The following is a 13,193-nucleotide window of genomic DNA, read 5'->3' as shown; positions in this document are numbered from 1 at the left end:
ATTTATCCTTATCATTTTTATATATTTATTTTTCTTATTTTATTTTATTTAATTATTAACTTTCTTTTATTAAATATAATTAATTAATTAATTTTTAATATGTTTTTTTAACTTTATTTATTTAATTAAAAATACAAAATATTATTATTTTTATATTATAATTATTTAAAATATATTAAATATTGAAATATGTACTAATTTAATAAAATATAATATTATTAATTAAAATATTAATGATTAAATTAATTATTATTTAATAGATAATTTTATTTATAAAAAAAATTGAATCATTCAATTATTGTTTTTATAAGTATTTTAATATATATATATAATTAATACAATAAAATATTAAATATTTATATTTTATTAAATCAAGACACACTTTAATATTTTATATATTTTAAACAATTATAATATAAAAATAATAATATTTTGTATTTAATTAAATAAATAAAATAGAAAAAATATTAAAAATTAATTAATTATATGTAATAATAAAAAACTTAATTATTAAATAAAATAAAATAAGTAAAATAAATAAGATAATAAAGGTAAATATATAAAAATGAAAGAGATAAATAAGTAATTTTTGAGTTAATTAGGGAGTGGGACGGGATTGAGAATATGGGAAAAGATGGGAAAAGCAATTTACTAATTAAATTCGTATTTTTTTAAATGCTTTTTTTTTATATTTTTTGAATTTCAGCTTTTACACCTGATCGATCTTATTATTATTTTTTTAAGTTCAGATTCAATTCATGAATTTAGTTTTAATTTTCATTCAATTAATGGTCATGTACAATTTAGTTTTTCTTTCCTGGGAAATGTAATTTTTATAAAGCAACAATAGAATTAATTATTTTTTTTATTTTGTTAATATTATATACTACTTATTATTATATAATAAATTAAATATACTTTATATAGTTTTAATATTATATATTTTTTAAATAATCCAATATTATAATTAAAATATATATTTATCTTTAGAATGATAATTGTATTAATTATTATTATTATTTTATATACTTTAATCATATTATAAAAATATTGTTTATTATATATATTATCTTTATTTTATTACAATTATTAAATAATAATATTTAAATTAAATAAATATAATTTACAGTTTATATTATAATTATAATTTCTTTAGTTATTATATATAATAATTATAATATTAAATAATAATAAGACAATAAGTTATAATAAAAATTAATTAAAAGAATAATAATAATTAAATATTTATTATATAAAATTAATTTTAAATTTATATTTTTAATATTTTAATTAATTAAAAATATAAAATTATCATTTTAATCTTATACTTATATACCAAACATAAAATTATAAACCATATACAACTTATATTATTTTTTATAATTTAAACTAAACAAAAATAACTCATACAACTTATAATACATATACTATTTATATTTATATATAACTTATATCATATTTGTACCATATACACTAAACTCTATGTGTTTATATTTTCTTTTCTCTAAGTTTATTATTTTGTATGGAACTTTGTATATATTGAAATGGATACATGATATTACAATTTACAAAACTTAATTTGCTAAACAATTTATTGAGTAAATTGTTTTATAAAGCAATATAATTAAATTTTAGACTGAATCACATCACTTATTCAAATACTTTTTTGTTTTTGTTTTTATAAAGTTAAAACTTTTTATTATTAATAATTTATTATGCAATTCTCCCATACCAAATCAAACATCATTGCTATATATTTTACGACTCTTGGAGTATGACCAAGAAAAAGAACAACGTAAGCTAAGGATAGATCTTGTGATTAATAACTACCAAGAAAAGAATGTCTCCATTCAGTTGCTACCACCACCACCACGTAATCATCCAAACATTTTAATTTCATTTAAATAACTCCCATACCATACATATGTTCATTTTTAATTACATTAATCTAGTCAACAACGTTGGACCAATCCCAATCTATATTAGGGATTTATATGATTAATAAATAAAAAAAATCATATATAAATGCTATAATTCAAGTCAAAATCAAATAATTAATTATACTGTCATTAAGTAAGTGTTAAAAGCAAATTAATCAAAATTCATCCGAACCATGATTAATTAGTCAATTCAATTAAATTCAATTAATCAAATCAGAATCTCAAATGAAAAGGCGCACACGAAAGAATCTTCCTTAACTTTCTCCATCCATTCTTCTCCAAATTTTTTCAAAAGTTTCCTCATCAAATAATTAATATTTTCAACACCCATAAATACAGTAATAATTATTCTTAAATTAATACAAAATATTTATATAAATTCAACTCTCAAACACCCATCACCAAAAGATCAAAATTTAAAAAATTGCAATGTTCCTCTCTCTCTTGATTATCTCTCTCTTCATTCCTCCTCATCATTGTTTTCCCGCCAGAATCCTGTTACCACAACCGCCAATAACAGAACTAACTAACAACCACACCTGGTCGGATTTTGCCAAATTCATCCACGTCGGAAAAGGAAGCCACGTCAACGGCATATCAGAGCTCAAAAAATACTTCCAGAGATTCGGTTATCTCAAACGCAGCGATCTCACAGACGCGTTCGACGAGCGTTTTGAATCCGCCGTCGTTTCCTATCAGAAAAACCTAGGTTTAACTGTAACGGGTAAACTCGATTCCGTTACTGTTAATCAGATCATGTCACCGAGATGCGGCGTCTCTGACGCCGCCGCCGGCGATCACGCGTTCCACGAGACAAAACGCTACGCATACTTTTACGGACAGCCGAGATGGGCTCGATCAAACCCGATGACGCTAACGTACGCGTTCTCGCCGGATAATATGATAAACTATATATCGAAATCCGATATATTGGGTGTATTTGATCGCGCGTTTTCGCGATGGTCGGATGTGATTCCGGTTAACTTCACGTTGACGGAGGAATATTCTACGGCTGATATAAAGATTGGATTTTACAGCGGCGATCATGGAGATGGACAGCCGTTCGATGGGGTTTTAGGGATTTTAGCTCACGCGTTTGCGCCGGAGAATGGAAAGTTTCATTTGGATTCGGCGGAAACGTGGTCCGTTGATTTTAAAAGAGAGAGATCAAAGGTGGCCGTTGATTTGGAATCGGTTGTGACTCATGAAATCGGGCATGTACTCGGGTTGGCTCACTCGTCGGATAATGATGCAATTATGTACCCGAGTTTGAGTCCGAGAAAGAGGAAAGTTGAATTGAAAATTGACGACGTGAGAGGAGTGCAGGCGTTATATGGGTCAAACCCGAATTTTAAGATGAGTTCGTTATTAGAATGGGATACGTTTTCAAGCTGGGCCGTTAGATTGGATGCCACGTCATTTTCCAAGTTGATATATACTTTCGTGATGGGGATATTATTGTTCACCATGATGGTTGCATGATCTTTCAGTTTTTGGTTTTTTTCTTTTTAATATTATTTATATATATCTAACATAGAATATACACCTTAATTATTCTTTGGATTTAACTTAAATTTAAGTGCTTTTAAATGAATGGATTTATAAACAAGATGAAAAGTTGTTTCTTATGGGCCGGTCTTCTAACCAATTGCCAATTGCTAACGTTTGAGGGTGACTTTATTTTTTTTTTATCTTTCAAATTTGAGTTGGCGTTATGTTTTTGTTCGGTTCAATATTTTATTTATTTAAATTGGATTTTTTTTCTCAAAATTTTATAACTCAAATAATACTTTTAATCGTTGGTGATTCGTTTATTGTTAATATGATGTGATCATATTGGTGATTATTTCGAGAGTATTCTAAGCAGCAAAAAAGACGAAATTATCGGATATCAATTATTTTTTCCAATAAAGAGTTACTATAACTCATTTTTCATATGAAACCCTCTTATAAATATCTTTCAATTATTTGAATGAGTTTCTCAATATTTATACTAGTAAACAAATGGGCAATACCTACTATTTTTTTTTTTATCAGAATTTACCAAATTCTTTTCGGAATTAACATACACCGAGTGATTTATATTTAGTCACCAATACTCGATAAAACCTTACTCGGAATTGTGTAAAGAGGAAATACCCACCAAAATTTGTATAGTGTGTACTGATTAATACTTACCGAAATATTTTGGTGTGTATTGATTAATACCTACCTAAATGTATTTAGTGTGTATTGATTAATACCCACTAAAATATGTTTGGTGTGTATTGATTAATATACACCGAAATGTGTTTGGTGTGTATTGATGTTTAAGTGTGTATTGAAATATTAACTATTACCTAAAGACATGAAGTATGTGGGTATTTATTATTTTTTTAAAAATAAAATTGATATTTTAATATAAAAATTACAATAAAACTTGTTACAAAACATCTTTTAAATGAACTAATACCTTTTACAAAATAAATTTATTGTCTAACCTCTACCAAGTTGTTCAAAATATACCTAATTACTATGTTTAAAAAGTTTCAGTCTAAAAAAATCCTAACGGCAACCTACAAATTACAATAATTACACAATTAATATTTCAAGAAAAATTGAAGAATATAAAATGATCAAATACTAGACGATTGTTTTAAAATATACAAGTTTAAGCTTTGTCCTCTTCGCCATTCGAATTATATTTTTCAACCTAAATTCAACTTTTCTAAAATGTAAAAATTAAATTAGTAATCACAAAAATAATAAAATTACAAATTTCAAAATAATAATTCATATATATTATTCGGTAACGTGGTAGGATGGATCGAGGAAGAGAGTGAGATTAGTGAAGATGTATTGACGTTAAATATTGGATGCTCTGATTGTAGCATTTTCTTTCATTTTTGTCACATAGGATAGGATCACTGATAATAAAACTGAAGTGTTTGTTTGTTTTCTTTACATTTTCTTGATCCATTTTAGTTCTATTTTTTTTTTTCTAGAAAAAAAATTAAACATTACAATAAACCTCAAAAAAATAATTTTTTTTTTTATTTATTTTCTTTAATATCATAATCCTCCTTTATTATCATTTATTTATTTTACAACACATTTTATTTTATTTTTGACACATTATCTTATTTATTTTTATTATTATCATGTTAATTTATTTTATTTATTAACAATATTTATTTATTTATTCGAGTGTCAAAAAATAGTGTCTCCAACAAGGTTAAAAAGAGAAATATTTTTGGTCTCTACGATAATATTTTTAAGTCTATATTGACTTCTCTAGACTTATTTTTAAGTTGGTTAATTTTTACTGGTGTTCGACCATATATATGATCAATTATAATTTGACATGTCCATTTTCGGTGTTATTTATCAACTATCTGCTAAATATAATTTTAACTGTTACCTAGAATATTTGATATTGATTTTTCTGACACCGTTTCATTAGTTCGTTCGCTTTGAGTACTTTAACACTCTTTATTCATAAACTCAAATGAGTTCGTCTTTAAAGTGAAATAAAATGCATGAATATTAGATTTTTTATAGAAATTTTATCAAATAAGGAGTTAAATAAGAACCATTAATTTGAAAATAATAATAGATAACATCTAAAAAATCAAATCTAGATGTTACATAATATAGATTTGCAAATATTAAGATTATAATAGAATTGATCCAACATTTTTTCAAACTAACTCCAAAGACGAACTCAATTGAATCCAATATCAATAAATGTTAAGGCGAGCAAACTCACCAAACTAATAAGTGGTGTCGGAAGAATCTTTACCTAGAATTCTAAGCGGCAACAAAATTGTTTTTGTTCGAGGGTTGGTAACCAACGCCGAAAAAAGTTCTGACAAATGATATTTGACCATCTACAAATATGGTCAAAATAGTGAGAAACACATTAAAAACCTTTGGAAGATATCTATAAAAGGATCCATATGAAAGATAGATTTCAAAAACTCTTTATAAGAAAAATAAAAAACAACTCTAGATAAGATAATATCATCTCCTTTGCTGCAAAGAAATAGATGAATACGAACTTGATAAATAATCATTAACACGATTGGATGGTATAAACAAACAACCCACCAAATATTGAGAGTATTATTCAAATTATAAAAATTTGAGATAGCAAATCCGATCCAAATAAATAAATTATCGTACCGAACAAACACAACACTAACTCAAATATGGACGACAAAAAAAACCAAACCAAACAATATTTAAAAAAGTCATTAAAATGGTCATGAAACAAATGTTTTAACTTTCCTACAAATAAATAAATATTATATATATATATAAAATAAAAAATGTAGAGAGAAAAAAATATAATTCATTAATTAATAGAAAAATAAATAATAATAATTACATATTTCACTTCATATATATATATATATATATTAAATGATTTATCAATTAGTAGGGAAGTTCTTTATAATAATAAATAAATTCGAGACATCTGTTCTTTATCTTAAAAAATATTGTTTTTACTTGATCAATCATTTGGATGTGCTAATTATAAAATTGTATTATGAATATTTAAATTCAATTATATCATTAAACTAATTTCAGTGATTGATTCCACCACGTTAAGTCTTAATTTAGTTTAAGCAGTTATATTTTCTTATTAACATGTCAAAGCAAGTGACAAGAATTGTGATGACCTATTATATCTTCCTTATTATACTTATCAACAAAGTCTAAGATAAATACCCAATATTTTCCTTTAATTTATTGTAGATGTGATTATTTTAATTACGCTTGAAATTTTCAAAATAAGCACTCCTTATCACATAAATTTTTATATCATATTTTTTCAGATAAAATAACATAAATAAAGTATTTTATAATAGAGAAATATTATATTTTTTTACAAAGTAGGTTGAAGGTGATCAATTTTTTATATTTACTAAAAAAAACATGTTTTATGTCTATAAAAAACTTAGTCAAAAGTGTATATTAAAACACAAAACCACAAATATCATTTATAAAAAATCGTCATAATTTGACATGTCAGTCCAATTATTTTTGTTTAATTGTGTTCAAAATACTTAGTTTATTCGTTTTGATTTTGATTTGTTTTCAAAGATTAAACTCAAAAGTCTTCTTTAGAGTTCATTATTTTTAGATGGAGTGTGACCATTTTTTTTTAAATTTGATTAGTGATTCATGTTAATTTGAATAAATACCCATCATTCGGTCAACTTTGTTGTTAATATTATTCCTGTTATTTATAATTTCTCTTTATTAAAATATTTTTTTTTATACATTAATTTTATAAATATTTAAATATTATATTTTTCTAATTTTTTAAAAAATGAATCAATATATTATTCCCTTTCATTTTAAAATAAAATATATTTACAGTATGTACATAAATTATTTTTCCAGTTTTAAATATTTTAAATTTTGTCTTAGTGGAATTAATCTTTCTCGAGAAGCTTAGGGTATTAACTTTAACCGTTTTGGACTCTTTGGAGGCCCATAATAGCCGAAAGATATATAGACAATTAGCCCAAATAATTTAAAAGCCCAATTAGTAATAATTTCCCACTAGTCTTCTTCTTCCACGAAACCTTCTCCGGGCGGCGGGGATCAAATTCACGAAGCCCTAACCAGGTACTAGATCTTCCTCAAACCATTCATTTATCGTTGAAGTAGACCACTGTTTCATCTCCGGTTTGGTATAGATGGCGTCTTCATGCAGTAGATTCTTTAGCAGAGCCTCCATTTCATCTGTCAGATCTGCCATTAAATCCAACATTCAAACAGCTTCGTCCCCCCTTCACAGTTCTGCTTCCGCATCCTCCTCAAGGTTCTCTATTCCTTCCAGATCCAATTCAAATCCACTTCGCCGTCTTTCCCTCTCCAGGTATCTATTTCTCTTATGGTATGTACTTTGCCAGGAACACAATGAAGCAATTGACTTATAAGTTTTCATCATTGTTAATAGGTCTCCATCGGAGCTTGGATGTGTACAATCTCTTTTGCCACTCCACAGTGCACTTGCGACGTCGAGGATGATTTCGTGCCTAAGCTCGACTTCCAGCAGTAGAGCTCTATCACAGGGTACACTCTACCGTGCCTATCCCGGTCTCTAATATTTGTTTTTTTATATGAGAGTGAGTGCTGCTTTTCCATCTATATCAATATGACGATGCGTCTGAGTTGCATTTCATATGCATTTGTTTGAATGTGTAGTTTTCTCTAACGATGATAGCTAGCTTTTGTGGTATTTTAGTCATAGCTAGGTGAATTTAGGGTAAATCACTGTTTATTTGTCTTTGCATCCATTGTTTTATCATAATACACACATTAAGAAATGCATAAGTGGTTGTGCAATATGTTCCTTTGAACATTGCCCAATTATAGTGTCTATTCTACCTAAACCAATTGATATGAACTTTATAAATTGTCATTTGATGCCTTAAGGGTGTCACTGCTGTAGGACACTGCAACTTATTTGGGGGGAAATTGTCATGTTTGTGAAACATTTGTAGTTGCACAATTTGATGGTTTTCATAGGCATCAGTTGTGAATTTTGTTATCATTACTAGGTTTAAAATTTTCAAAACCTTCAATAAGATTCTTCCTAGTATTTTTGTTTTGCTTTGCTAAACAAGCTTCCTAGTTAGAAGATTTGGGGATTTTGGGTTGGGGTAGTGGATAGTGCACATGATCTGACTGAAATGTTTGGCTCCTGCAGGCACATGAATTTCAAAGAAATATTTTGGGGTTTTCCATGACATGCAGGGCAACAATGTCAAGTATGAAATTTGTTTTGTCAAAAACTTATGATTTTTACTTACTAGGTTGACTTGTTTTTTTAGGGGGATGTGGGTCAAAGACTTTTTTAATAGGGCATCAATTAATACAATAACAATTGATAGCTTGATGTTGTTATAATCATTATGTTGAATCTGCTGTTTTGTTTAGGAATACTATGTACCAATATGTTTGGAAATTTCAAAGCCCATCAAACCCTCCTCCTATGCCTTTTCATAGCTTAGTATTTGATCTTTAGTGACAATTTCTGCAATTTGTTATAGCCCTGTGAGATTTGAATATCTGTTTTCCTTAATGATCATGCATCATTTTCATAACTATTTGGCAGTGGTCACTAAATAAGTGAATTTGGGTTTTCCCACAACCAATAATTGACATACATACATACAATAAGTGCAAAGCATTATTTGTGACCGAGTGCTTCTTTTCCCAGATGAAATTGATGGGACGTGATAAATTGTGCTGTTTCTTGAGGAGGGCTATGTTCTGTTTTACTGCAAGGAGTTGATTAAACATGTTCGATCATATTTTTATGTTTCAATTTTAATTTTTGATTAAACAAACTAGTTATCCATCCATCCATTTAGTATTTTGATTTGTAGCATGTACACAAACAAGGTCATGTATTTTGATGCAAATAGCTAATAATTTTGCGTTTTTGTTTTTGTTTTTGTTGGGTTTGAATTAGAGCTTGGTCTTTCAGTTCCAAGGTGATTGATCCTGTGAGCGGCAAATACTCCTCCTCGCAAGAATTTCATTACTGTCTATTGATTGGGTAAAGCAACGATTTTGTAATCTGTTTTCAGAATTACTTCCATTTTGAATTGCTCATTGTTGTGCAATATGATTTGTTTCAAATAATAGTTACCTGAGATAGATGAAATCTTACCTTGAGAAATAAGGATTTATTGTCAATCTATTTTAATGCCGATTTTTTATTGTTTTATCTTTCACAGCATGAATATTTATGTTAAAATATTTTTTTCCCTTGAAGTTAAAATGTTTTCTGTAGAATTTTAATTTGTCATTTTGCATCTCCTCTTCCTCAACTTGTTTTGGCTTGTCATTTTGAATTTTCACATCAAATATTCATCCCTCAATTTTAATATTTTTCTGTTCAACTGTACTATTATATATATTTATATAAATTAATAGAATAAAATAAATCAGCTTCAATTATAAAATGATAAAAAACTGAAGAATAAAATAGTAAAATACAACCCATATTAGAATTTAAACTTTTTAGCCGATACCAATAATACTCAAGATTTTACCCAATATATAATTAGGGGGAAATTTGACGAAATGACCTTGCAAACTTATTTATTTGACCTGGTGGAATTTTATAATTTTTTTTGCGCTCGTGGTGTTCTATTTTTTTTTATACAATTTTGCCCTTATTGCGAAACGCTAAGTCACTTAGCGTTTCGCGAAGTGGATTAGAGGTTTGTATAAATACCCAAATAATTTCATTTCCCTAAATTTTTTTCTCTCTCTTCCTCCAATTCTCTCCTTCACTCACGGTGGCCGGCGACGACGGCGGCCGGCGGCGACGACGGCGGCCGGCGGCGACGACGGCGGCCGGCGGCGACGACATCTCCGTTTCCTCCAATATCCATACAAATCAAACCCGATCAGAGCTCTTCTAACATAACTAATTCATTTATGTTTATCTATTGCCGATTTCTAACCCTAGATCTATTTTGCATGCAGGTTTCTTATACTAGGGTTTATGTGAGTTCTCCGATTCTAACTATTTGAACGGCGTCGAGGTAGATCTTCATTCTAACAGTTATGTTCTTGTTTACATTTTCTTCATTTCAAAATCTTTTTCATATTTCCTTTATGTCCATCATTTTCTCCGTTTTGGTTGATTCTTATTTCTTATATGGTTCATATTGGTTCATGTTTGAGCATTTCGTTAGGTTATTATTTGTTATCTGTTCATATTTGCAGAAAATCTCTGTCTGATAAGAGCGTATGTGTTTCCGTTTCAGATCTGCTTACCGTTTCGCTACGGACTTACCGTTTCGCTACGGACTTACCGTTTCGCTACGGACTTACCGTTTCGCTAAGTATACCTCGCGATTCGCTAAGTATCAAGATTTTTTGTTATTTATAGTTAATCATGAACTTTATTTGACAAGGTATTTACATCACTTCATGGTTATGAAGAGAACATGTGTTAACAAAACAAACCTTCTAATTTTACATTGGAAACATTTAGATTATTCAGAAAATGTCTTTGAAGAATCTATCATTGACCTCCAGATAAGCAAAGATTGGCTGACTTTGATCTCGTTAGTCGTTAAGCTAAAGAAATAAATTTCAAACAATTTTCTCTTATCTGGAGTTCAACGATCGCTTCTTCAAAGACTTTTTCTGAAGAATCTAAATGTTTCCATGTAAAATTATAGGGTTTGTTTTGCTAACACATGTTCTTTTCAAAACCATGACTTTGTTGTTGATACCTTGTCAAACGAGATAGATTACCTATGAAACCAATAAAAAATTTTGTACTTGACGATTCGCTAAGTACTACGAGCTCCAGCTAGGAGAATGGTTTGAATTCGATTTCGTTATTAAAATATAGTAGCGAAAACGTATTCAAACCATCTTCTCTTAGCTGGAGCTCGTTGACCTCTCGTTTCGCTAAGTCCCTCTCGTTTCGCTAAGTCCCTCCCGATTCGCTAAGTGCCTCCCGATTCGCTAAGTGCCTCCCGATTCGCTAAGTGCCTCCCGATTCGCTAAGTGCCTCCCGTTTCGCTAAGTACTTCCTGATTCGCTAAGTGCCTCCCGACTCGCTACGGAAGTTGAAGAGACGCGCATACTCACACGCGCTAGACCTTATATATTCAAAAAATTCATAACATTTCATTTCAACCGCCCGACTCTCTCTCTCTAACCCATTTTCTCTTCACTGAATCTTGTCAAGCCCGATCATTTCTGCTTTCTTCTCGTTCGTCATTAAGGTTAGTTTTCATTATCATTTTCTGCTTTTTTGTTCATTGGTGGTTTTTGCATGTTAGTGTAATGTTAAGTGTTTCTGTTCATTATATTTTTTGTTTCCATTAGGGTTTCATCAGGGTTTCGCTAGGTACCTTCCGATTCGGTAAGTACCTTCCGATTCGGTAAGTACCTAGCGATTCGCTAAATACCTAGTTGTGGCCGATCATTTTCTGGTTTTTTGCTTATGGATTTTGGTCTTTGCATGTTAAGTTTAAGTGTTTGTTTGTTTCAGATTTTTTGTTTAGGGTTTTTGCATGTTAAGTTTATTGTTTGTTTCTGATTAGTTTCGTATTATTTCCGATTCGGTAATGCTGTCTGACGTTCAGTTAACGGTTTCGCTCGGTACCTCTCGATTCGCTAAGTGCCTCCCGTTTCGCTAAGTGCCTCCCGATTCGCTAAGTACTTAGCGAATCGGGAGGCACTTAGCGAATCGGAAGGTATCTCCCGATTCGCTAAGTTCCTACGTTGTATGTGTTTGTTCTAACATTTTTGATGATGTTGTTTCCTTTTGTAGATGGCAGAAACAACTGTTACTGAGTTTCCCGGTCGGATTTCGTGGAAAAGTGCCCTCACCCTGAAGAAGATTGTGAATAAGTTCGAGGAAATGGATCTTCTGGAGAGTGTGTACAATACCCAGTTCAGATCCTTATTCACAGCCCCCCTCCTGCAGTTCTCAGGAAGTATTGTACATCAAATGTTGTTGAGGAGGTTAAGCTCAAACTCCAAGGAGATAACTTTCACTGTGAATGGGCAAAAGCTTGTATTTGGTATGAAGGAGTATGCGTTGGTTACCGGCCTATGTTTCGGCGTTTATCCTGAGTTGGACCAAGAAAAATTGCGCTGTTGTCCACCTCTCTCGGTTAAATACTTTAAAGGGAGCATGAGTGTAAAAATGTGCGACTTCGAGAAGGCTTTTTTCAAATGCAAAGACAAGGAAGATGCATTTAAGATGGGGCTGGTAGTACTGATTTGCCAGTACCTATTCACATTTGACCCAAAAAGAGTTATATTTCCAAAAATACTCAACATGGTGGAAGACAAGGACACTTTCTTCCAATATCCATGGGGGAAGGTCACCTTTAGAGCCACCCTCAAGGGTTTAAACAAGAACATGAAACATCTCTGTACCTCATTTTTTGACAAGAAGGAGAAGGCTGAAGATTCTTATGCTCCTTTTGCATATAACATCTATGGGTTCGCATTGGCACTTCAAGTGTGGACGTATGAGGTCATCGAAAACTTTATCCCTAAATTCGCCAGAAGGAATCAGATTAATGACCCTCTACGCCCAAGGTTGTTACTCTATCATTCCAACAGGAAAAACACATCGATGGAGGTAAAGACTGCCCTAGAGACCACGGATGTGACTGAGATGGAAGAGTCCTCCATGGAGAAGAGGTTATACAGTGGTGATGTATTTGAGCAAATCGACGAGACAGCTGATGATTTTTTTGAGGG

General features: G+C 30.0%; 2 protein-coding genes across 9 annotated transcripts; both read left to right on the top strand.

Moving 5' to 3' along the window:
• The first annotated feature begins 2,369 nt into the window (after positions 1–2,369).
• Positions 2,370–3,422, top strand: LOC124910148 (metalloendoproteinase 4-MMP). Its single transcript, XM_047450764.1, has one exon. The coding sequence runs from the start codon at positions 2,370–2,372 to the stop codon at positions 3,420–3,422; it is 1,053 nt and encodes a 350-aa protein (XP_047306720.1).
• Positions 3,423–7,500: 4,078 nt separating this feature from the next.
• On the top strand, positions 7,501–9,666 carry LOC124945585 (protein NONRESPONDING TO OXYLIPINS 2, mitochondrial-like). Of its 8 annotated transcripts, none has more exons than XM_047486049.1 (5): positions 7,502–7,812; positions 7,894–8,009; positions 8,647–8,707; positions 9,160–9,242; positions 9,415–9,666. In XM_047486049.1, exons 1-3 carry the CDS (start codon positions 7,631–7,633, stop codon positions 8,652–8,654), a joined length of 306 nt encoding a protein of 101 aa, XP_047342005.1. In that variant the 5' UTR covers positions 7,502–7,630; the 3' UTR covers positions 8,655–8,707; positions 9,160–9,242; positions 9,415–9,666. The 8 variants fall into 8 exon arrangements, with proteins under 8 accessions (XP_047342003.1, XP_047342005.1, XP_047342000.1 ...); XM_047486044.1 differs by having other exon boundaries at positions 7,894–8,062; XM_047486047.1 differs by lacking the exon at positions 8,647–8,707 and having other exon boundaries at positions 7,501–7,812.
• The last annotated feature ends 3,527 nt before the right edge of the window (positions 9,667–13,193 follow it).

This window comes from Impatiens glandulifera, chromosome 7 (genome assembly GCF_907164915.1).
Source record: "Impatiens glandulifera chromosome 7, dImpGla2.1, whole genome shotgun sequence".
Lineage (NCBI taxonomy): Eukaryota > Viridiplantae > Streptophyta > Magnoliopsida > Ericales > Balsaminaceae > Impatiens > Impatiens glandulifera.
This window is presented reverse-complemented; position numbering and strand designations above follow the sequence as displayed.

What these genes read in the sequence shown, in the direction of transcription:
- LOC124910148 (XM_047450764.1), top strand. Translation starts at nt 2,370, where the DNA reads ATGTTCCTCTCTCTCTTGATTATCTCTCTCTTCATTCCTCCTCATCAT.
- LOC124945585 (XM_047486043.1), top strand. Translation starts at nt 7,631, where the DNA reads ATGGCGTCTTCATGCAGTAGATTCTTTAGCAGAGCCTCCATTTCATCT. An exon ending in CGCCGTCTTTCCCTCTCCAG is followed by an intron (nt 7,813 to 7,893) that starts GTATCTATTTCT and finishes CATTGTTAATAG; the next exon opens with GTCTCCATCGGAGCTTGGAT.